The following is a 23,171-nucleotide window of genomic DNA, read 5'->3' as shown; positions in this document are numbered from 1 at the left end:
ATACTACAAGAAAAGAAAATTACAGACCAATATCACTGATGAATATAGATGCAAAAGTCCTTAACAAAATACTAGCAAACAGAATCCAACAACACATTAAAAGGATCATACACCATGATCAAGTGGGATTTATCCCAGGGATGCAAGGATTCTTCAATATACACAAATCAATCAATGTGATACACCATATTAACAAATTGAAGAATAAAAACCACATGATCATCTCAATAGACGCAGAAAAAGCTTTTGACAAAATTCAACACCCATTTATGAGAAAAACTCTCCAGAAAGTGGGCATAGAGGGAACCTACCTCAACATAATAAAGGCCATATACGACAAACTCACAGCAAACATCATTCTCAATGGTGAAAAACTGAAAGCATTTCCTCTACGATCAGGAACAAGACAAGGATGTCCACTCTCACCACTGTTTTTCAACATAGTTTTGGAAGTCCTAGCCACGGCAGTCAGAGAAGAAAAGGAAATAAAAGGCATACAAATTGGAAAAGAAGAAGTAAAACTGTCACTGTTTGCAGATGACATGATGCTATACATAGAGAATCCTAAAAATGCCACCAGAAAACTACTAGAGCTAATCAATGAATTTGGTAAAGTTGCAGGATACAAAATTAGTGCACAGAAATCTCTTGCATTCCTATACACTAATTATGAACAATCTGAAACAGAAATTAAGGAAACACTCTCATTTACCATTGCAACAAAAATAATAAATTGCCTAGGAATAAACCTACCTAGGGAGACAAAAGACCTGTATGCAGAAAAGTATAAGACACTGATACAAGAAATTAAAGATGATACAAACAGATGGAGAGATATACCATGTACTTGGATTGGAAGAATCAATATTGTGAAAATGAGTATATTACTCAAAGCAATCTACAGATTCAATGCAATCCCTATCAAACTACCAATGGCATTTTTTATGGAACTAGAACAAAAAATCTTAAAATTTGTATGGAGACACAAAAGACCCCGAATAGCCAAAGCAGTCTTGAGTGAAAAAAAACGGAGCTGGAGGAATCAGACTCCCTGACTTCAGACTATACTACAAAGCTACAGTAATCAAGACAATATGGTACTGGCACAAAAACAGAAACATAGATCAAGGGAAGAAGATAGAAAGCCCAGAGATAAATCCTCGCACCTATGCTCAAGTAATCAATCACAAAGGAGGCAAGGATATACAGTGGAGAAAAGACAGTCTCTTCAATAAGTGGTGCTGGGAAAACTGGACAGCTACATGTAAAAGAATGAAAGTAGAACACTCCCTAACACCATACACAAAAATAAACTCAAAATGGATTCAAGACCTAAATGTAAAAAAAAAAAAAAAAAGACCTAAATGTAAGACTGGACACTATAAAACTCTTAGAGGATAACATAGGAAGAACAGTCTTTGACATAAATCACAGCAAGATCTTTTTTGATCCACCTCCTAGAGTAATAAATAAATGGGACCTAATGAAACTTAAAAGCTTTTGCACAGCAAAGGAAATCATAAACAAGACCAAAAGACAACCCTCAGAATGGGAGAAAATATTTGCAAATGAACCAACAGACAAAGGATTAATCTCCAAAATATATAAACAGCTCATGCAGCTCAATATTAAAGAAACAAACAACCCAGTCCAAAAATGGGCAGAAGACCTAAATAGACATTTCTCCAAAGAAGACATACACATGGCCAAGAAGCACATGAAAAGCTGCTCAACATCACTAATTATTAGAGAAATGCAAATCAAAACTTCAGTGAGGTATCACCTCACACCAGTTAGAATGGGCATCATCAGAAAATCTACAAACAACAAATGCTGGAGGGGGCGTGGAGAAAAGGGTACCCTCTTGCACTGTTGGTGGGAATGTAAATTGATACAGCCACTATGGAGAACAGTATGGAGGTTCCTTAAAAAACTAAAAATAGAATTACCATATGATCCAGCAATCCCACTACTGGGCATATACCCAGAGAAAACCATAATTCAAAAAGACACATGCACCCCAATGTTCATTGCAGCATTATTTACAATAGCCAGGTCAGGGAAGCAACCTAAATGCCCATTGACAGACGAATGGATAAAGAAGAAGTGGTACATATATACAATGGAATATTACTCAGCCATAAAAAGGAACGAAATTGAGTCATTTGTTGAAACGTGGATGGATCTAGAGACTGTCATACAGAGTGAAGTAAGTCAGAAAGAGCAAAACAAATATCATATATTAATGGATGTATGTAGAATGTAGAAAAATGGTACAGATTAACTGGTTTGCAGGGCAGAAATTGAGACACAGATGTAGAGAACAAACATATGGACACCAAGGGGGGAAACTGGTGGTCGTGTGATGAATTGGGTGATTGGGATTGACATGTATATACTGATGTGTATAAAATTGATGACTAATAAAGACCTGCTGTTTAAAAAAAAGAATAAAATTAAATTCAAAAAAAATAGACGTAAGGGAAAGTATGATAAGAGTATCTCAAAAATAGAGGTCATCAATAAAGAAGTAAAGTTACAAAAGGACCAAGTGGAATTCCAGGAGCTGAAAAGTACTGTGAAATAAAATTCATATTTCATGGCAAGACAAGAAAAATTTAAACATAAAAATTCTTCTCTGTCCTTTGGCCTCCTCTCTCCCTGCACTGTGCATTCTGTATCTTCGTTATGCATTGACCAAACCTGTCCCGTCAGCAGGAATACCTGCTCAGCCATAAAGAGCAGCATTCTCCTAGCATTGAAACAGGAGGGAAGTGGGCAGGGCACAAACTTTAAAAGAACAACAGGGACTTCCCTGGTGGCGCAGTGGTTGGGAATCCCCCTGTCAATGCTGGGGACACTGGTTCAATCCCTGGTCTGGGAAGATCCCACATGCCATGGAGCAACTTAGGCCTGGGTGCCACAGCTGCTGAGGCTGCACTCTAGAGCCTGCGAGCCACAACTACTGAGCCTGTGTGTTGTGACTACTGTGGCCCACATGCCTAGAGCCCGTGCTCCACAACAAGAGAAGCCACCACAATGAGAAGCCCGCATGCACCGCAATGAAGAGTAGCCCCCACTCGACTCAAGTAGAGAAAGCCCACACGCAGCAACAAAGACCCAACACAACCAAAAAAAAAAAAAAAAAAAGAATGATATAGCCATTGTGGATAGGACAAAAAGTAGAACCAATTAGGCTGGAGATGGCAGAAGATTTGACTTCCAGTAGACCTTGAGCCTCATTATATGCTCACTGTAATATATTAGCATGCTAAATGACACACCCACAGGCACCATGACAGTTCTGAGGCTGACTAAGAAAGGGCAAAAAGTGAGCGGTGGCCCAATTCCTGGAAAATTCCACTCCTTCCCCAAAGAGTTGGAATAATCCTCCCAGTTGTTAGCCTATGAAATTACCAAGCCCATTAAAACTAACCACCCCATGTTTTGGGACCACACTCTATGTGGAGTGTGTATGGAGTCTATGGACTGTGTATGTATCTCCCTAAATAAACCTACTTTCCTTCTTGGGGCAGAGCCCCCTTGCCTGCCCACTTGTATCCCTCACAAGAGTCCAATATTAATAAGTCTACTTCTTGCCTATTGCTTTGACTCTTGCTGAATTCCTTCTGTGCTGAGACATAAAGAACCTGAGCTTCAGTAAGTCTTGACACGAGGTGAGTGACTTTAATTAAGACAGTGGGTTTGAGTCCTAGCCCATGGGTTCAAGTCTGAATCTGAGTTTTGGCTGGGTTTGAATCCCATATGAGGTGCGATTGTGTTCTAATCTAATCAGACCAGGTGTGCAGGTTTCAGCATCAACAAGACAACTCCTTAAAAGATAATATTCCTTCTTGATCTTGTAACATGACCTACCATGATGATGCTTAGATATGGATTATGTAAACCATCAATAATACACCATTTGATGTACAGCCCTCTTTCTCAAAAAACATATAACTGTGCCTTGACTTCTAAGGGGTGGAGCAGTTCTCAGAGCTTTCTGAGATGCTCTTCCTGGGTTATAATCCTCAAATTTGGCTTGAATAAAAATTTCAATTTCTTTCTTAGATTGATTGATTAGTTTTTCATCCACAGTACAATAACCAAAATGAAAAACTAACCAGAGGGGCTAAAAGTAGATATGGGCTAGCAGAAGAAAGAAGCAGTGAACTAGGAGAGAGGGCAATACAGATTATGCAATTTGCAGAACAGACAGTAAAAGGAATCAAGAAAAAATGAACAGAGCATCAGACAAGTATGGGACACCATTAGGTGCACCAACATATGTGTAACAGGGGTAGCAGAAGAAGTAGAGACAGGGAGAGGAGCAGAGAAAAATATCCAAGGAAGTAACAGCTAAAACCATTCTAAATTTCATGAAAAAAACTTTAATCTACATGTCCAAGAAGCTTAACCGACTCCAAGCAGGATAAAATACAAAGAGATAGATACCTAGGCACATCATAATCAAAAATATTAAAACCCCAAGAGAAAACTTGAAAGAACAAAGAGAAAAATGACTGATCATCTATTATACAAGGTAACCCCAATAAGATTACAAGCAGGCTTCTTATCAGAAACAGTGGGTCCAGAAAATAGCTAAGATCCTATTTAATAGTGACAGTCTGTATACTCTGCACCCACGATCTGGAAAAAAACAATGTCTGCTCTTGCTACTTCTATTCAATATTGTACTTGAAGATCTAGCCAAGGAAAAGTAGGGAAGAAAAAGAAATAAAAGGCGTCCAGATTGGAAAGTGTTAAGAAAGGAAGGACAAGGAAGTTAAAAGAGTGAATTATTTCTGGCAAGGTCACCCTCACTTAGGGGGAAGACAAGGGAGAGTGTTTTAGGCAGATTACCTCACTAGTGCAGACCAGGAAAAATCACAGACTGATTGGCTTAAAATTCAAATGTAGGATAGCCTGAAACTACAGTTAGGTTAGTTATTAAGTATCAGTGGGGCTTAGCACAAGTCACTCCATTTTGGGCTACTTTTTTCTTTTTAACAAAAGGAAGATGTAAAACCATCTCTATTTGCAAACTAATGTTAAGGAATCCACTAAAAAAACAATTAGAACTAATAAACAAGTTTGGCAAGGTTACAGGATAGAAGATCAATATACAAAAATCAACTGTATTTCTATAGACAAAAATGAAATTAAGGGGCTTCCCTGGTGGCGCAGTGGTTGAGAGTCCGCCTGCCGATTCAGGGGACACGGGTTTGTGCCCCGGTCCGGGAGGATCCCACATGCCACGGAGCGGCTGGGCCCGTGAGCCATGGCCGCTGAGCCTGCACGTCCGGAGACTGTGCTCCGCAACGGGAGAGGCCGCAACAGTGAGAGGCCCGCGTACCGCAAAAAAAAAAAAAAAAAAAAAAAGAAATTAAGAAAATAATTCCATTTACAACAGCCTCGAAACAATAAAATACTTTGGAACAAATTTAACAAAAGAGGCGTAAAAACTGTACTCTGGAAACTACAAAACAATGTTGAAAGAAATTAAAGACGACCAAATAAATGGAGAGACATCCAATATTGACTCAAGGCTTGTGCTGGATTCTCAGCTGGCCCTGTCCATTGCTCTCCTGCAGCACCCATCCTTCTCTACCACCCTCTCTCCACATCCAGGAACCCAAGATTCATTAAGGAAGTCTTGGCAGGATGGACTGCTCAAGCTTCCCAAAAGTACACAAGGTTTTAAAAACCGACTTCATTTGCCATGCTAAGAACTCTGGCTGGGAGGCAAGGGGATGTTGGAACAAGTGACTATCCATGATGTTATTGTCCTTACATTCCAACACTGAAGGGCTGAAGGATGAAAGAGGCTAAGAAAACCGTTAATGACCCTCCAATGAAACAGCATAGGCCATTCCCCCTATATAAACATTCTAGCCTCATCTCGTTGAACTCATCCGGGCCTCACTCACCATTTACTACTTAGGCAGTGCCCCTCAAGTAATCATTCAGGCTCCGGCCACCAGAATGACCATCCTGATCCCGCCTTCTTAGCTAATAACCCTGGGACCAGCTATTTGAATAATCCTAAACACCTTCCTACCTCCCTCTAATAACACGCAGATCCCGCCCCTCATATTAAACCCTTAGGCTCACCCTGCAGGGTGCTACTCCAGGATTCCGCTGCTGAAGATTCCAGGCCCCGCCCTCCAATCAGCCTAAAAATTTCAACCTTTTCCTGACCTTTCGAGCCGCTACCCCAGTGCGCTTATAGACTCCACCTCCTTGACTAACATTCCAGGCCCGCCCCTTAGCCAAATGCCCGCCCCCAACCCTCTCCAGGCCCCGCCTCCTCAGAAATGCCACTCGAAACCCCGCTGACAAAAGTAAAGATCAAGCTCCGCACCCACAACTAATCTTGCAACGTTCACCTACTGCAGTAACCCTCTCTGTGTCAGCTCCTAGAGAAATAATCTAGGCTAACCCCAGCACCCTCGAATCACCGCCGAGGCCCATCCTCCTCACACCCATTGGCCCCACCCAGGGGAGTAACTAACACTCCTGGGCCCGCCCCCCCAGAACCCCGCTCCACTCCGACCGCGCTCCCTGGAGGCCCCGCCCCCATCACGCACCCTCCTTGGGGCGCAGGCGCAATGTGGCGCCGGCCCGGCGTACAAGCGCCAGCACGTCGGCCGCAGCTCAGGCCGCCAGGAGGCGCGCGTCCAGCCGCGCCAGGAGCTGCCGGGCTCTGGGGCCCGCGGGCGGGGGAAGGCCACGGCCTGCGCGAGTGAAAAGAACAGATCAGGGCCCACCCTGAGTCTCAGCGACCCCCTACAGCCCCCCCCCCGCCACGACCGAAGACCTAGAATGCCCCTCAAGATCCCGGAGACCCGAGACCACTCCCTCGATAGTTCTGAAAGTCACCGACTGCCCCTCTCATCTCCCGCGACCCCCGACCATCGCGGGTATGCCCGTGGACCCAAAACTGCACCCACCCTGGACAGCTATTTAACCCCAATATTCCTGGACACCTCCGAACACCCTGTGAATAACTCTGAAGGTCTCTCACTGCTCCACTATAACTCCAGTTTCCAGACTCTTCCCCCGAACATCGAGAAGTATCCCGATTCCCCCAGATGTCCCAACAGAACACGGTCTGCCCCCTGTGGCCCAGGCACCCCCGATTCCCCTCCAATTATCCTAGGCAGCCCTGCTGGCCCACATATCCCCAGAGCCCCCAGCCTAACCCCCCACAATTCACCAAAGACCCCGAGTGCCCAGGTGTCCCCAGTGACCCCGGGCAGACCCCTCCGGCACACCTCCCCGGAGACTCCGGAGAGACCCCCGGGTCTGGTGCGCCGCCCCACAGCGCGGGTGCGAGTAGGGCGCCTTGAGCCCAGCCCGGGTCGCTGGGCCCCTGCCCTCCCCCGCCGCCGCCCGCAGCCGCTAGGGCGCCAGGGCTGCTTTGTTTACCACCTGTCAGAAGGAAAAGGTGAGAAGCAGACAGGCGGGGCGAGGGCTGGCAGGGACGCGCCCACTACCCTCCCACCCCGCGCCCCGTACCTCCTCTGCTCCCCTTAGGGTCCGTGGCGCCCCCCGCGCGTGGCTCCATGACCCGTACTTGGCCTGGTGGACGCACTGCCGCCAGCGACGCGTTTGGAGCGCCAGGGAGCGCTCACCTGGCGGCCCGCCCGGGCTTGGACGCGGCTGAGGCCGGCCGGTCCCGTGCTTGGCGCCCCAACCAGCGCGGTGACCTACCTGGCGGCCGCCAAGGAGGCCTGGCCCTGGGAGCCAGCGCGAGCTCTTGGCCTTGCTCTGCCTCAGGCGCTGCCTCTCTTTCCCAGCATCATGGGAAAACTCTTTCCGCCCAGGGGATGTTGTTATTCCACCTGTGAGAGGGGGAAGTCGAGGCCCAGAGAAGTTAAGGGCCCCACCCGAGCTCTGATGACTAAAAGCGGGGTGAGAACCGGAACCCACGTTTACCAGGGTATTCTGCAGCCTCCACCAGAGCTTTGCACATCGTAGGCACTCAGTAAATTTGCAGTGAATGTTTCCCTACTGGGGGACTGGAAGAGTACGGTGGGCTGGGGAGGAGGGTGCCCTTGGAGCCTTTGGGAGCTCCGGGAGGTTTCAGGGGCCTGAGCATGATAGGGTTGGGGGACTCAAAAAGTAGGGGAGGGCAGGTCTCCTGGAGAGTGGGGAGGCAGTAGGAGCCTGGACTTGAGGAGCCTTTGAAGGCACATGGTGGGGGAGGGGACACTAGCCAATGAGAGGGGAGAAATGAGGCTCTTCCTAGGTTTGAAAAGGGGTGGGGCGTGTCTGGAGACAAAGCCCCCAAGGGTGGAGCACTTGGGCAGAGTGCTACTGAAGTGGAAGGAGGAATGGGGAGCTGTGAGAGAAGGCCTGTGGCCACCACTTTGTCGAGGAAGAAACAGGCAAAAGATTTGAACACAAACTTTACCAGAGAACATATACACATGGCAAATAAGCGTGTAAACAATGCTTAATATTATCAGTCTTTTGGGTAATGCAAGTTAAAATCATGATGAAATACCATTACACACGTATTAGAATGGCTAAAGTTAATTAAAAATCTGACCATACCAACTGTTTGTGAAGATGTGGAGGAAATGGAACTCTCATATACTGTTTACTTTTTTTTGGTTGTGCCGTGGGACTTGTGGGATCTTATTTCCCCAACCAGTGATTGAACCCAGACCCCAGACAGTGAGAGCACCGAGTCCCTAACCAATGAACCCCCGGGGAATTCTCTCATATACTGTTGATGGAAATGTAAAATGATCTATAGCATCTTTAGAAAACAGTTTGGCAGTATCGGGTTTTTTTTTTGGTTTTTTGTTTTTGGCTGCACCTCACAGCATGCGGGATCTTAGTGTTTCCAAACCAGGGATCAAACCCACATCCCCAGCATTGGAAGCACTGAGTCTTAACCGCTGGACCACCAGGGAAGTCCGGCAGTATCTTTGAAAAGTTAAAGTTACATGTATGATCCAGCCTTCCACTCCTAGGTACTTACCTAAAAGAGATGAAAGCATATGTCTACACAAATATTTGTAAATGAATGTTCATAGAAGCTTTATTTGTTGTCTAAGTCATCTCAGGCTGCCATAACAAAATACCATGTGACAACAGAAATTTATCTCTCACGGTTCTGGAGGCTGGGACATCAAAGACCAAGGTGCTAGCCAGTTTAGTTCCTGGTAAGGCTCTCTTCCCAGCTTGCAAATGGCCACCTTCACTCTGTATCCTCACATGGAAGAGAGAGAGAGAGATCTTCCTCTTCTTATCAGGCCACATCTTATCAGATTAGGACCCCACTCTTATGACACCATTTTTTAAAATTTTGGCCATGTCCTGTGGCTTGCGGGATCTTAGTTCCTTGACCAGAGGTTGAACTCGGGCCAGCCACAGCAGTGAAAGCGTCAAATCCTAACCACTAGACCACCAGGGAACTCCCGTCTTATGACATCATTTTACCTTATTTTCCTCCTAAAGACTCTATCTCCAGATACAATCACATCGGGGGTTAGAGATTTAATATATGAATTTTGGGGAGACATGAGTCCATAGCATATGTTAATAGCCCCAAACTGAAAACAACCCAAATGTCCATCAACAGGTGAATGGATCAACAAACTGGAATATTCATGCAATGGAATACTACACTGCAATAAAAATGGATGTAAAATTTGGATGGATCTCAAAATAATTCTGTTAAGCGAAAGAAGCAAGACCTACCTCCCCACGCAAAGAGTACATTCTGTATGATTCTGTTTATATAAAAATCTAGTAAAATGCAAACTAATGTACGGTGAAAGAAAGTAGATTGGTGACGACGGGGAGGGACCAGCAGGCAGGAAAGAGGAATCACACAGGGGCAGGAGAAAACTTTTGGCAGTGAGGATTGTGTTCCCTAACTTGTAGTGATAGTCTCACAGTTGTAAACAGTTTGAAACCATGCCCCATAGGGTTAGTGTTTCTGTTCAGGTGCCTAACAGAAATTCTTGAGCTTGTCTTACAGAACAGCAGGTAAGGGAACAGCTTGTTAAAAACCCCTCTGCTTGTAACCTGCCTTCACTGACCAAACTCGCCTTAATTATTTTTGACTCCTTTACCACCCCCTATAGATAACACCTCTGACATATGGGTTGCTATAGTAATGGGGCTTACCACTGTTTTCCAGGAACTTGGAGTCAGCTCTTGTCCTATTCGAGCCAGCTAAGACTGGTTGGGACCACCGACCCCAAAACTGGGCCTGCACAGGTGTTTGATGAATGACCTTTTGACATCAGAGGGCCGAAAACTCCACCCTCAGATCATGCTAAGCACCTCCATTTTTGAACATGCATTCCATGAAGAAGCATGTAACTCATATACACCTGTGCAGAACATCGATTGCCTCACCTTTTCCCTGCCTCCAAACACTTTACCCTGGGCCTGAGACCACCCTGCTTCTTTATCCCATAAGTATCTCAAGCCCTGTGCCTTTGGGGAGGTGGTGAATAAACCCTTTCTCTGCTGCAGACCTTGCTGTCTCAGCGTTTGGCTTGCTGAGTGTTGAGCAAATGAACCTCGTTCAGTAACAAGTTCAAAACCTATCAAATTTTATGTCAATTAAACCTCAATCCCCTTAAAAGGGATCTATTTCTTAAAAAGAAGAAATATTTGATTAAATCAATAAGAACTGGTGGGGTTGTGAGAGGGACTGACTTAAATCCATGAATTAGGTGACGCTAAAAGGGGCAAAAGGCTTATTTTCATGAATGGATGAGGCTAAGAATGCATTGGTTTAAACCCACAATGGAGAGGACTAAGAGGGGGTTTGACCTGTCCAGCTGATTGTAATCAATATTGATTAAAGATAAGCACCAGAGCTGCTACCACAGTTTGGCTGGGCACAATGCAGGTGGTTTGGAAGGTTTATTCCTAATCCTTTGGCAATTTTACCATGCACACTTCATTACCACCACTTCCCAGAGGGGTACACTGAGGGTCCAGACAAAGCAGTAGCTAGGATTCCACATTCTGTAGCTAGGGTTTGCCTTTTGTCTGGCCCCCCCAACCCTGCCAGCTGCCTTGGTGACCTGAGCATGGCTTCCTCAACCCCAATCCTTGCCCCATCCCCAGATTTGTGGCCCTGCTGGTATCAGCTCTCAGCAAACTCTCACCCAGGGTCCCGTCCCTACCATTCATCCCTGAGGCCATCCTTGGACACCCCATTCCTTTGCAAACTCCCCTAAGACTGAGCATCTCCCAGTCTCAAACAATCCCCCATCTCCAAATACTTGAGCCCCCATCCAGTTGGTAAGCTCTTTGCCCCATTTCTGAAACATCCAGGCTGCCGGATACTTGGAAACCTCCCTTCACCATCCACCATCCCGAACTTTCGACAATGCTCCTCTGCAAGGCTCTCCCATCAAGCAATCTATAGAACCTCAGGCACCCATTCCTCAATCTTTAAGCACCCCTCTACCACAATCACTGGTTCCCCAAGACCCAAACCCCAGATTGGAAGCTGCCATCTCCATTTTCAGTGCTTGAAGTCTCAGTAAGAACAGGGCCAGATGATGGTAAGTTGCTTACACTCTCTGGGCCTCCTTCTAATTTATAAAACTGGGGTAATAATTGTGCCTTGTGTTGCCTTATTTCTCATTCCACAAGCCATACGTAAGAGGTTTACACAGCATTATACAAAGAGAGCATCTTGGCTTCTCTGAAGAGAAGGTGGGCAGATGTAGCCATCTTATGCTGGGGACTGCTGGGGACCCCTGGGAGCGCACACATCAGCTGGACTCCCAGGGGTGGCCAAGAGGGACAGAGCGGATCCCAGTTCAGGCAGGCAGATGCCCAGAGAAGCCAGTGATCCTGGTGACCAGCACTGCCCTGCAGGATTGGGGAGGTCCCTGGGGGAGGGAAAGGGGACTGGGCCCTGGAGGAGAGAGTGGAAAGGCTTCCCAGTGGAGGAGAGGATATGGATTCCTGGGGCTCAGCCTTGGTTTTTCTCCTCAACCCAGTTCTCCTGGGAAGACTCAGGAAAAGAAAGCAGCTTGGACTCATCCCCACAGACAGAAGCACTTTGGTTTACAATTCTGCAGGGACAACCATCCATCGTCTGCATATAAACATGTGTTCTTTCTTTTCAGAAATAGAAGAACGCAGGGTTGAAGACTTTGAATTGGGCCTTGATAACATGCAGTCACCTTCCAGGTAGACAAAAGGCTGGGAAAGGCCGCCTAGAAAGAGGGAACAGCATAGGCAAAAGCAGGGAGATGGGAAGAACAGTGGGCATATTTAGGGAGTTGTGAAAGCCCCATTCGGTCACAAGAACAGGGCAGAGCAGTGAAGGAGGTCCAGTGTGTTCCCCCACAGACAAGGTCAGGTCAGAGATGGGAGGGGCATGGGACTACAGGAGGAAGGAAAGTAGGGAGCATTCAGCCCTTTCAACTACAAAAAAACCAGGACCCTGAAAGGTGGATGAGAGAGGTTGCACAGCCTGCCAGAAGGGACATCAGGACACAGTGTGTTCACATCCCATAATGAAACAGTCATGGACCAGATGACTGTTGGGGGTAAGCTACCTGAGACCCCCACTGTTGCTGGCTGACTGTGCAACCCTGGGCCCCTCCCATCCTCAGTTTCTTCTTCCACAAAGTGGTGGCCACAGGCCTTCTCTCACAGCTCCCCATTCCTCCTTCCACTTCAGTAGCACTCTGCCCAAGTGCTCCACCCTTGGGGGCTTTGTCTCCAGACACGCCCCACCCCTTTTCAAACCTAGGAAGAGCCTCATTTCTCCCCTCTCATTGGCTAGTGTCCCCTCCCCCACCATGTGCCTTCAAAGGCTCCTCAAGTCCAGGCTCCTACTGCCTCCCCACTCTCCAGGAGACCTGCCCTCCCCTACTTTTTGAGTCCCCCAACCCTATCATGCTCAGGCCCCTGAAACCTCCCGGAGCTCCCAAAGGCTCCAAGGGCACCCTCCTCCCCAGCCCACCGTACTCTTCCAGTCCCCCAGTAGGGAAACATTCACTGCAAATTTACTGAGTGCCTACGATGTGCAAAGCTCTGGTGGAGGCTGCAGAATACCCTGGTAAACGTGGGTTCCGGTTCTCACCCCGCTTTTAGTCATCAGAGCTCGGGTGGGGCCCTTAACTTCTCTGGGCCTCGACTTCCCCCTCTCACAGGTGGAATAACAACATCCCCTGGGCGGAAAGAGTTTTCCCATGATGCTGGGAAAGAGAGGCAGCGCCTGAGGCAGAGCAAGGCCAAGAGCTCGCGCTGGCTCCCAGGGCCAGGCCTCCTTGGCGGCCGCCAGGTAGGTCACCGCGCTGGTTGGGGCGCCAAGCACGGGACCGGCCGGCCTCAGCCGCGTCCAAGCCCGGGCGGGCCGCCAGGTGAGCGCTCCCTGGCGCTCCAAACGCGTCGCTGGCGGCAGTGCGTCCACCAGGCCAAGTACGGGTCATGGAGCCACGCGCGGGGGGCGCCACGGACCCTAAGGGGAGCAGAGGAGGTACGGGGCGCGGGGTGGGAGGGTAGTGGGCGCGTCCCTGCCAGCCCTCGCCCCGCCTGTCTGCTTCTCACCTTTTCCTTCTGACAGGTGGTAAACAAAGCAGCCCTGGCGCCCTAGCGGCTGCGGGCGGCGGCGGGGGAGGGCAGGGGCCCAGCGACCCGGGCTGGGCTCAAGGCGCCCTACTCGCACCCGCGCTGTGGGGCGGCGCACCAGACCCGGGGGTCTCTCCGGAGTCTCCGGGGAGGTGTGCCGGAGGGGTCTGCCCGGGGTCACTGGGGACACCTGGGCACTCGGGGTCTTTGGTGAATTGTGGGGGGTTAGGCTGGGGGCTCTGGGGATATGTGGGCCAGCAGGGCTGCCTAGGATAACTGGAGGGGAATCGGGGGTGCCTGGGCCACAGGGGGCAGACCGTGTTCTGTTGGGACATCTGGGGGAATCGGGATACTTCTCGATGTTCGGAGGAAGAGTCTGGAAACTGGAGTTATAGGGGAGCAGTGAGAGACCTTCAGAGTTATTCACAGGGTGTTCGGAGGTGTCCAGGAATATTGGGGTTAAATAGCTGTCCAGGGTGGGTGCAGTTTTGGGTCCACGGGCATACCCGCGATGGTCGGGGGTCGCGGGAGATGAGAGGGGCAGTCGGTGACTTTCAGAACTATCGAGGGAGTGGTCTCGGGTCTCCGGGATCTTGAGGGGCATTCTAGGTCTTCGGTCGTGGGGGGGGCTGTAGGTGGTCGCTGAGACTCAGGGTGGGCCCTGATCTGTTTTTTTCACTCGCGCAGGCCGTGGCCTTCCCCCGCCCGCGGGCCCCAGAGCCCGGCAGCTCCTGGCGCGGCTGGACGCGCGCCCCCTGGCGGCCCGAGCTGCGGCCGACGTGGCGGCGCTGGTACGCCGGGCCGGCGCCACATTGCGCCTGCGCCCCAAGGAGGGTGCGTGATGGGGGCGGGGCCTCCAGGCGGCGTGGTCGGAGTGGAGCGGGGTTCTGGGGGGGCGGGCCCAGGAGTGTTAGTTACTCCCCTGGGTGGGGCCAATGGGTGTGAGTTGGGAGGACTGGCCTCGGCGGTGATTCGAGGGTGCTGGGGTTAGCCTAGACTATTCCTCTAGGAGGTGACACAGAGGGTTACTGCAGTAGGTGAACGTTGCAAGGTTAGTTGTGGGTGCGGAGCTTGATCTTTACTTTTGTCAGCGGGGTTTCGAGTGGAGGAGGTGGGGCCTGGAGAGGGTTGGGGGCAGGCATTAGGCTAAAGAGCGGGCCTGGAATGTTAGTCAAGGAGGTGGAGTCTATAAGCGCACTGGGGAAGCGGCTCGAAAGGTTAGGAGTAGGTTAAAGTTTATAGGCTGATTGGAGGGCGGGGCCTGGAATCTAAAGCAGCGGAATCCTGGAGTAGCACCCTGCAAGGTGAGTCTAAGGGTTTAATATGAGGGGCGGGATCTGCGTGTTATTAGAGGGAGGTAGGAAGGTGTTTAGGATTATTCAAATAGCTGGTCCCAGGGTTATTAGCTAAGAAGGCGGGATCAGGATAGTTATTCGTGTGGGCGGAGCCTAGTTAAATGGATGAGCATGTCTGTCTCTGCATCCTAGAGGCAAGGAGATGAGATGAGGCTAGAAACATTAACTCAGTAGGCTGGTCCTAGATAGTTTCTTTATAGTACCCTTCCGACTGCCTTTTTCATCCCCCAGACAATAGCGTGCTGGATTCTGCAGACATAGAGGTCACAGACAGTCGCCTTCCTCATGCCACTTTCGTGGAACACCGGCCCCAGGTACCACCTTGTCCTCCTTCGAGGCCACCTGCCTCGAGACCGGCAGTGTATGTATACTTGTGTCCTTACTCCAGCATCGTCGGTCAGAGACCTTGGGTACACGTACCGCGCCACCCCAAGTGACCGAGGGTAAGGCACGTCGTGCTTCGAAGCCGCCCCAGGCCTCTGGTCAGTTCTGTGTGGAACTCGTTCGCAGTTCCGTGGGCTTTGGCTTCACATTAAGTGGAGGCCGAGATGCAGACGGGGACGCTCCGCTGGCAGTTCGCGGGCTGCTGAAGGACGGGCCAGCACAGCGCTGCGGTCGCTTGCAGGTGAAGCATAAAGCACCCTCCATTCGACGGTGCCAGCCCTGTCCTATCCTGTTGTCGATGTGCTCTCCATTTTGACCTTTCTACAACACCCCTTGCCTTGCACTCTTGCAGCCTGGCGACCTCGTGCTCCACATCAATGGAGAGTCAACTCAGGGCCTCACGCATGCTGAGGTCATGGATCGGATTCGCACAGGAGGTCCCCGGCTCTGCCTTGTGCTAAGCAGGCCTCCTGAGACCCACCCCGGCAAGCCTGAGCGGGTGGGAGGGCCCTGGAAAGAAGATGGTGGGTTTCTCAGAGGATTGGGGTCAGGGATCTGTGAGAGGAAGAGGGTCGAAGAGTGGAGAGGCTGGGGACATGGGTGAGAAGGGTTTGGTGGTCACAATGGGGAGGATCAGGGCTTGGTGTTTGTGAGGGTCATGATATTTTCAAAAGTGGGGATGGGAAGACCAGGGTCCCAGGATAGGAATAAGGGTGGATTTCAGAGGGGAGGCTTTTGAGGTACCGTGAGGGAAGAGAAAAGAGGGGTTTGGGGCAAAAGTGGTTGTTCAGAAAGAAGGGTCATGGTCCTCAGATGGGAAAGCAGAGTGGGTCTCAGTGGAGAGGGGATGGAATGGGGATCCAGAGGGTAGGGGGTCTGGTCCCAAAAGACGAGGGATCCATTAGGGAAAGGATTGGGAGTTGAGGAAGGTGGGATGAGCAAGGGAGAGAGTCTGGGATCCTGTATGGGAGGGATTTGACTTCCTTTGGGAGTTGTGGGAATTGATTCCTGAGGGGAGTGTTCTGCATCCAGGAAGGGAGGGGACTCGGGAAAGGAGGTGTCGGGTCTTGAGGAGTGGCTCGGGTTCCCGAAGGGCGTGTCCATTCATTGACGGAGGTTTCTCTGAGTACTGGGGTCTCTGTCTCCCGCAGCCCTTCGAGTCTGCCGGCCACCCTCAGCCAAGGGGCCCCATCTCCGTTCCCCACCCTATCGCCTAATCTAATCTGCAGTCTTGCCATCCCCAGATCGCAGTGCAGATCCTGGGGGACCAGAGGTGACGAGGTCTCGAAGCTCCAGCACTTCCCCACTTCAGCACCCTCGACCCCGTACGACGCCCCAAACCCGGGGCAGCCCGGAGTCTAGCCCAGGAGTGGCGGACGACCCCGCGGTTCCTCCTCCTGAGGGCCGCACAGAGGACCCCAACGACCACACCCCGGATTCCCCTGGACCCTGGCTGGTGCCGAGCGAGGAACGGCTCTCGCGAGCCCTAGGGGTCCCGGGGTCCGCGCAGCTAGCCCTGGAGATGGCAGCCGGAAGGCGGAGGCACTGAGCGTGTAGCAGACGGGTCACTTGGTACTGCCCAACCTGGATTTGGTGTGCCCCGCCCGCCGCTCACTAGCATCATGGGGAGAGCTTCCTTGGCCTTCTCCCCCCTCCTGCTTCGCAGTCGACCAGCCCTTGCTCCCCTCGAGGCGTCAGTGGTACGGCCCTCCCGGACCGGCCAGCCCTGCGCAACTTGCTTCGGGCGGGGGAGGTAATAAAATGGTTCGATCCGGTCTTAACTTGCCAGGTGCTCTAGGCTGGGTGGGGCTCCCGAGTCCTACCCGTAAAGCAGCGGGTGGGTCGACCTGGTTGTGAGGAGGGCCTCTTCTAGCAACTATTGTCAAGCTTACTTCCTGCTGTTTCTTTCATGCCTCTAGAGAGGTCTTCGCTTCTGCCGGCATAGCCCCACGCCGTTCCCCTTCGCCAACTCCTGCTTCTCTCCCCATTTATTCATTTCACTGTTTTGGACGTGTGCAGGGCTCAAAGTTAATTATTGCGCGTGGCGTGGGGAATGCAGAGGTGGGCCTATTGTGGCGGGGAGTGCACCAGTGTACCCACAACCCCGGCCAGGAGTCGTCCAGACCCTCAGCTGGGCTGGATAGCAAGGCTAGAACCGGGGCGGCTTCCTTCGCCGAGAACCTGCGGTCTCTCACTTCCAGCCTGGTCTGCCAGCTTTGGCTGGCTGTAGACTGCCACCCTTACGGCACTGGCTGGGGCCCCGAAGCCCCCTTCGGGGCGGAGCCAGGAAGGTGTGAGTCAGCGGGCCGGGCTAAAAAAGGCTTTTAGAACCCTTGGGCCGCGCCCCCCTCTTCCATAGATGGTGAGGAACCGCAGCTGGGCTTGTGTGCACACGCTACACGCTGGGCGTTCCCGGTCCTGGGAGAGGCCCGAGTTTCCTCCGTCCTGGGAACAGAGCCCCAAAGCCGGGGCTTATATGGCCAGCTGGACTCCGGTGTAGCCCCAGTGCGGGCGCTGACCGAGGCCAGAAATGTCCAGTCACCTCCGCTGTCACCACATCCTGAACACTTCGTCCCATCCCCCCAACGAAGGAAGCTGTGGTCTGGAGGGAATGGGCAACTCTACCCCCTATGGGGAGGGGCTGGGGAGGTGAGGGAGGGAAAGGGCCCGAGTGTGAGTGTCCAAGGTGGCGCTGGGGAGGAGAGAGGGACTGTAAAACTAGGCTGGGAGTTGGGGTATAAAGAGGTGAAGAGGTGAACCCTTGAATGATTAGCGCTGTAGGCACTGTGGGGGAGTGCACTGGGGCTTCTAGTTGACCCTAACTCAGAGCCTGGTAGAAGTGTGGCTCTAGGGAAGTCAGGAAAGGGCTCCAGAGCCCCAGTCCTATACAAACAGTCACACCCAGGAGACTAATAATATCGATAGTACTGCCAGCCACCATTTACTTGGTCTTATCCTGGCTACCGGCTTTACTGGCACTATCTGTTTCCATCTAGTTACACATCGACTCAACAATCCCGATGTGACCATTTCACAGAGAGAAATGAGGCCCAGTGAGTATAAATAGCTTGAGGAAGTTGGGGATTGAGGCAATATTTAATATTGCCCGATTCCCAAGCCTGTCCTCTTAATCTCACCTGCATTTGACAAGTATTAATTGAGCCCCAACTGTCTACCTTGCACTGTGATAGGCACTGGTGAGATGCTGGAGGAATGAAATATAAAGATTTCTAACGATTGTGTAGCTGAGGTAGTGGGGGGGGTAGACAGATGTCAGAAAAGAAAATACACAAGAAGATGAATAAATAAAAGATAATTTCAGAGAGAAGTGAGAGTTAGGAAGATAGCAAAAGGTTATGGTGGGGGAGGTAATGATGGTGGGCTGCTGGCCTCTTTGAAGACATAATATTTGATCTGGGACCTGAGTGACCAGAAGCTAGATGTTTGTAGAACTGGGGGAAGGGCATTGACAGCAGTAAGAACAGCAAGTTCAAAGGCCCTGATACAGAGCAGAGTTTGTTCTGTTCTAGAAACTCTGGCATGGCCTCACAGAGTTGGAAAGCAAACACTCAGCCTTGGGAAAGGTATGCTTCATGCCTTCCACTATCCAATCCCTCTTTCAGCAACCTGGGCTGAAAGAGGGGAGCCCCTTAGTTTTGTGGGACCCCAGGTTCGGGGGTGGGGGGGAAGCAGGCAGGCCCTTGGGTTGAACCATCCTGGCCTTCCAGCCATGGCTCTCCTCTCCTCAGATGAGATGAGAATGAAACCAACACTCACTCTGGAGAGAGTGTGCCCCTCAGCAGATCTTGGGGGAGATCCTGATTCCATGACCAGGTGCATGTCTCAGACGCAGAACTTGAGGCTGAGTCAGGAGAAATTACTCGCTCAGGATAACACACTCTTCAAATGTCATCAGCCTTTTCACCCAGTCTGGCACCCAGCAGCCTTCCCCTCATCTTGCCAAGCTCACGGCAATAAATAAAGCTGTGCTCCTTCCCCATTCTTCATCTAAGACTGGGCTGACAGCCCCTCTACTTAGAACCAGGAAATGGAAGCCCAACATTTGGGGCCAGGGCCTCCCTAGAATTGCAGAACAGAGAAACAGACCCTGAGCCCTGACACTATTAATAACGTCCACCCTTCATTTACCGAGCAGTTTGATGCTCAACAGGCTTTGTTCTCTCTCAGCCTGTGCACTGGCGAGGTCTCATTCCATCACTGCTAAGAGGTTAATTCCATGGTCCACGATCTTTTATCCACAATTCCAAAATCCAAAAAGCTTTGGAAACCAACAGTTTTCCCACAAGTTGGGCACAATTTGGTTACAAAACTTGACCTGACTTAACCAGGAAAGATTTTTGGTCCTGGCCTATCCCTCTTACTGTGAATGTCCACACCATTCCTTGAGGAAATATTAACGTGTTTTTGTTTGGTTGGTTTTTTAACGGGACAGTCTCAGACCCCGCTGAGAGTGTTAAATAATATGCCTTATACGTATTGAGAAAACTTTCTAAAATCCAAGATATTCCGAATTCTGGAAACATACCTGAGTTTAACCCTGGCCTCAGCCGTTTTTACAGCTAAGGAAACTGAGGCATTCCCTTCCAAAGCCAAATCCCCATGGTTCTGAGTTGAGGCAGCCCTAGGCGCATTGGTATTCTAAAAGCGTGAAGGGCCTCTCCAGTGCAACACATGGCTCGCAGAACTGCCAAGCCTCAGAGGCTGGCGACCCCGTAGATGGGACGCCCTGGGGGCTGTGCGCCGGGCGGGTAGAATCCTTGGCGGGAGGGGCAAGGGGGCTTCCGGGGCGGCGGCCACCTGGCCCGGCCCGCTCCGGCCCCGCCCGCTTCTGCTCCGCGCGGTGATTCACTCCCTCCTTCGCCCCGGGGCCCCCTTCCCGGCCAGACGGCGGGCAAGACGGCTGGGTGTGTACCGTCCTCGAACCCACGAGCAAGCGAGCAGATTCTCCGCGCCTCTCGGGACTCCGGTCCACGCCATGGCGGATTCCGAGCGCCTCTCGGCCCCCGGCTGCTGGGCCGCCTGCACCAACTTCTCACGCACCCGAAAGGGAATTCTCCTGTTTGCTGAGATTGTGAGCGTCCCGGGACTGGCGGGTGGGCAAAGGCGGGGTAGGGTGGCTGGACTACGCGGAGTGGGGCAGCTCCGGGGGAGGCAGGCGCGTGGCCCGGGCTTCTTGGCAGTGGAGCGAGGGGTGCGTGGGTTGGTGGCGCAGGCCCGAAACCAGGGGCGCACGGAGGACGAGTCAGTGAAGTTTGGAGAAGGTGGTCGGGAGCTGCTGGCCCACGGGGTCAGGCAAGAGGCCCATAGGGGCATATGGGGGCCCCCATGGAGAGAGACCCCATAGACTTATCGGTGGACTCATCGGAGGGGTCCCCAGGGGCTGGGTGTTGGGGTGCATCCCGTGGCAGGGCGTGGCGCGGCCTGGGCACTGGCGGGAGGGTTGGCAGAGCGCCCAGGGGCGGGACCTGTTGGGGTGGGGCCCCCGCGCGCTAGTCCCGCGGGGTAGGGTGACCAGCCCTCCCCCAGTTCTTCCTCGCCTCTCTGTGGTGGGGTGGGAGGTCCTCAGCTATTTGGGAGCCTTGGTTTCCCGTCCCTCTCAAAGTGGGCGCCTCCTTTGAGTCACTTGTAAAAGGGGTGCGGCGCCTTTAATGGAGCCCTGCCCCTCTGGTATCGCTCTCACCGTTTCCCAAAGGGGTTGCTGGGAGAACCGCACGTCCCGCCCTGTCAAAGCCCTGAAGCTGGCGCCGCGAGTGCTCACTAAAAAACACCTGAAGGCACCACTCCCGGCAGGCCATCCTAGAAGGGAAAAGAGGGGAAACTGAGGCACCTAAATCTACTCCTTATTAGCTGGGTGATCCTGGATAAGTCACTTCATGTCTCTGTGCCTCACTTTTCTCATCTATAAAATAAAGATACTAATGATAGTACCCAGCTCATTAGGTTGATGTGACGATTGAGTGAATTGATACTTGTACAGCTCTTAGAACAACATTTGCAACACAGTGTGCACACAATAAGTGTTTAGCTATTATTATTTGTCATTTTTACAGTCCTGGTATGCATCTGAGTTTGAGGCCCCCAATTTAAACCAGTCCCCTCAGCCCTGGGAGTTGATCGAGGCCCCCTTTCACATATCCTTCCAGATATTGTGCCTGGTGATTCTGATCTGCTTCGGTGCCTCGACATCAGGATACTCCTTCTTGTCGGTGATAGAGATGATCTTTGCTGCTATCTTCTTTGTCGTCTACATGTGTGACCTGCACACCAAGATACAGTTCATCAACTGGCCTTGGAGTGTGAGAAAGGGGCCACAATGGCAAGGCTAGGGAGGGGCTCGGGAAGTTGGGATTGTGGGGGGAATTCTGGACACTGACTTCCCTCTTCTCCCTACACCTCACAGGATTTCTTCCGAACCCTTGTAGCGGTCATCCTCTACCTGATCACCTCCATTGTTGTGCTTGTTGAGAGAGGAAACCACTCCAAAATCGTTGCAGGGGTAAAGGCTGTGGAGTCAGCTCCAAAGCACAGAGAGAGGGGTTTGAGGATCCTGGGGTCATTTCTGCCTCCGCTTCTGCCAGAAAGTGTGTGACCCACAGTAGGTCACACTTGTCCTCAGGGCCTGCAGGAAAGTCTGACCCAGGCCCTGGTTGTCCTCCCCAAATCATTTGCTGTAAAGGGCCATCCCTTGTCCGACACAGGGACTTTTGTGGGAAGCACAGAGAGGTGGCCCCTTTGTCGATACACTAGACTATACCATCTGCTAGAGCTTTGTCTCAATGTACAGTATGAATGGCGTCCCCTATATGTGGGGCCACTGTGTGGCTGCACTGTGTTGAAAGGTACTAGGAAGAGGGAGGGTGGGGTAGAGTCCAGTCTCTGGCCTTTCCCTGGGGCTCTCTGGCTTGCCAACCTGGGGCTTTAGCTACCATCCCTGCATGGGGTAGTCACTGGAGGTGGTGGATACAAGGAGGCCGAATAGGCTGACTAGCCTAGTCCACTCCCACCTCACTCCCATCCCCATCCCCAGGTGCTGGGCCTAATCGCTGCATGCCTCTTTGGCTATGATGCCTACATTACCTTCCCCTTGCGGCAGCAAAGACATACAGCAGCCCCTACTGGTAAGTGTGTGGGTGTGTTGGGGGGGGTGTTGCTAAGGGGGTGAAAAGAAAATGGGTCTCCCAAGGGGCATGAATGCCAACTCTGTCTCTTATTGATACTTAAGGCTTTAGTGCCAATAAGTACCATAAGCTTCAGTATTCTTATCTGCAAAATGGACATATGGATCCAGCCAATGCGTCCTCTCTTTTCCTCTTGCAGACCCTGCAGATGGCCCGGTGTAGGTGAACTCCCTTCATTTCTCTCAGCAACCTGCAAATAACACCTCCATCGAAATAACTCCTCCCCGCCCCTACTACAACACTCCCAGTCAACTCCCAGCCCCCTACTGAGGTAAAAGTGCCTTTATCGCGAGAATTTGTCTTCCAGGCTGCCAATCAACTCCTCTGGGTATGGCCACCTTTATGGGTGTGCCTAGGTTCCCCCTTCCTTCTGCAGTATCCAGATGGAGACACCAGTTCTGCCTGGACAATGCCCCCACCTAAGCCACAAAATGACGGAAGAGGGTGCCTCAGATTTCAGACTCCAGGCCCCAGGTTGTAACCCACTCCTAATAACCTTCTCAGTGTGCATGTGTGTGTGGGAGGAGAGGGGTTCTGTGGAGGAATAAATAAATAATAAGCAGATTATTAGAACATATGATAGTGAATAAATTAATCCTTTGATCAAATGTAGCTAAATCTCAAGCATCAGGAGGGGGAAAACTGGGGGGAGCTGGAG

At 51.2% G+C, this 23,171-nt stretch overlaps 2 protein-coding genes across 4 annotated transcripts; both read left to right on the top strand.

Annotated features, from left to right (window-relative positions):
- The first annotated feature begins 13,313 nt into the window (after positions 1-13,313).
- MAGIX (MAGI family member, X-linked) lies at positions 13,314-17,090 on the top strand. 3 transcript variants are annotated; one of them, XM_033850120.2, is made up of 6 exons: positions 13,314-13,483; positions 14,263-14,409; positions 15,162-15,244; positions 15,319-15,555; positions 15,667-15,914; positions 16,559-16,850. In XM_033850120.2, the coding sequence occupies exons 1-6, from the start codon at positions 13,435-13,437 to the stop codon at positions 16,674-16,676; spliced, it is 882 nt and encodes a 293-aa protein (XP_033706011.1). In that variant the 5' UTR covers positions 13,314-13,434; the 3' UTR covers positions 16,677-16,850. The 3 variants fall into 3 exon arrangements, with proteins under 3 accessions (XP_033706011.1, XP_073655223.1, XP_033706010.1); XM_073799122.1 differs by having other exon boundaries at positions 13,316-13,483; positions 15,667-15,799; positions 16,559-17,090; XM_033850119.2 differs by having other exon boundaries at positions 13,318-13,483; positions 15,667-15,838; positions 16,559-17,090.
- A 3,106-nt stretch (positions 17,091-20,196) lies between these two features.
- PLP2 (proteolipid protein 2) lies at positions 20,197-23,090 on the top strand. The gene is made up of 5 exons (XM_033850121.2): positions 20,197-20,406; positions 21,479-21,631; positions 21,736-21,831; positions 22,363-22,453; positions 22,653-23,090. The coding sequence occupies exons 1-5, from the start codon at positions 20,311-20,313 to the stop codon at positions 22,673-22,675; spliced, it is 459 nt and encodes a 152-aa protein (XP_033706012.1). The 5' UTR covers positions 20,197-20,310; the 3' UTR covers positions 22,676-23,090.
- The last annotated feature ends 81 nt before the right edge of the window (positions 23,091-23,171 follow it).

The sequence above is a fragment of the Tursiops truncatus genome, chromosome X (genome assembly GCF_011762595.2).
Source record: "Tursiops truncatus isolate mTurTru1 chromosome X, mTurTru1.mat.Y, whole genome shotgun sequence".
Lineage (NCBI taxonomy): Eukaryota > Metazoa > Chordata > Mammalia > Artiodactyla > Delphinidae > Tursiops > Tursiops truncatus.
The sequence above is the reverse complement of the archived record's forward strand: the minus strand, read 5'-3'. Positions and strand labels throughout refer to the sequence as shown.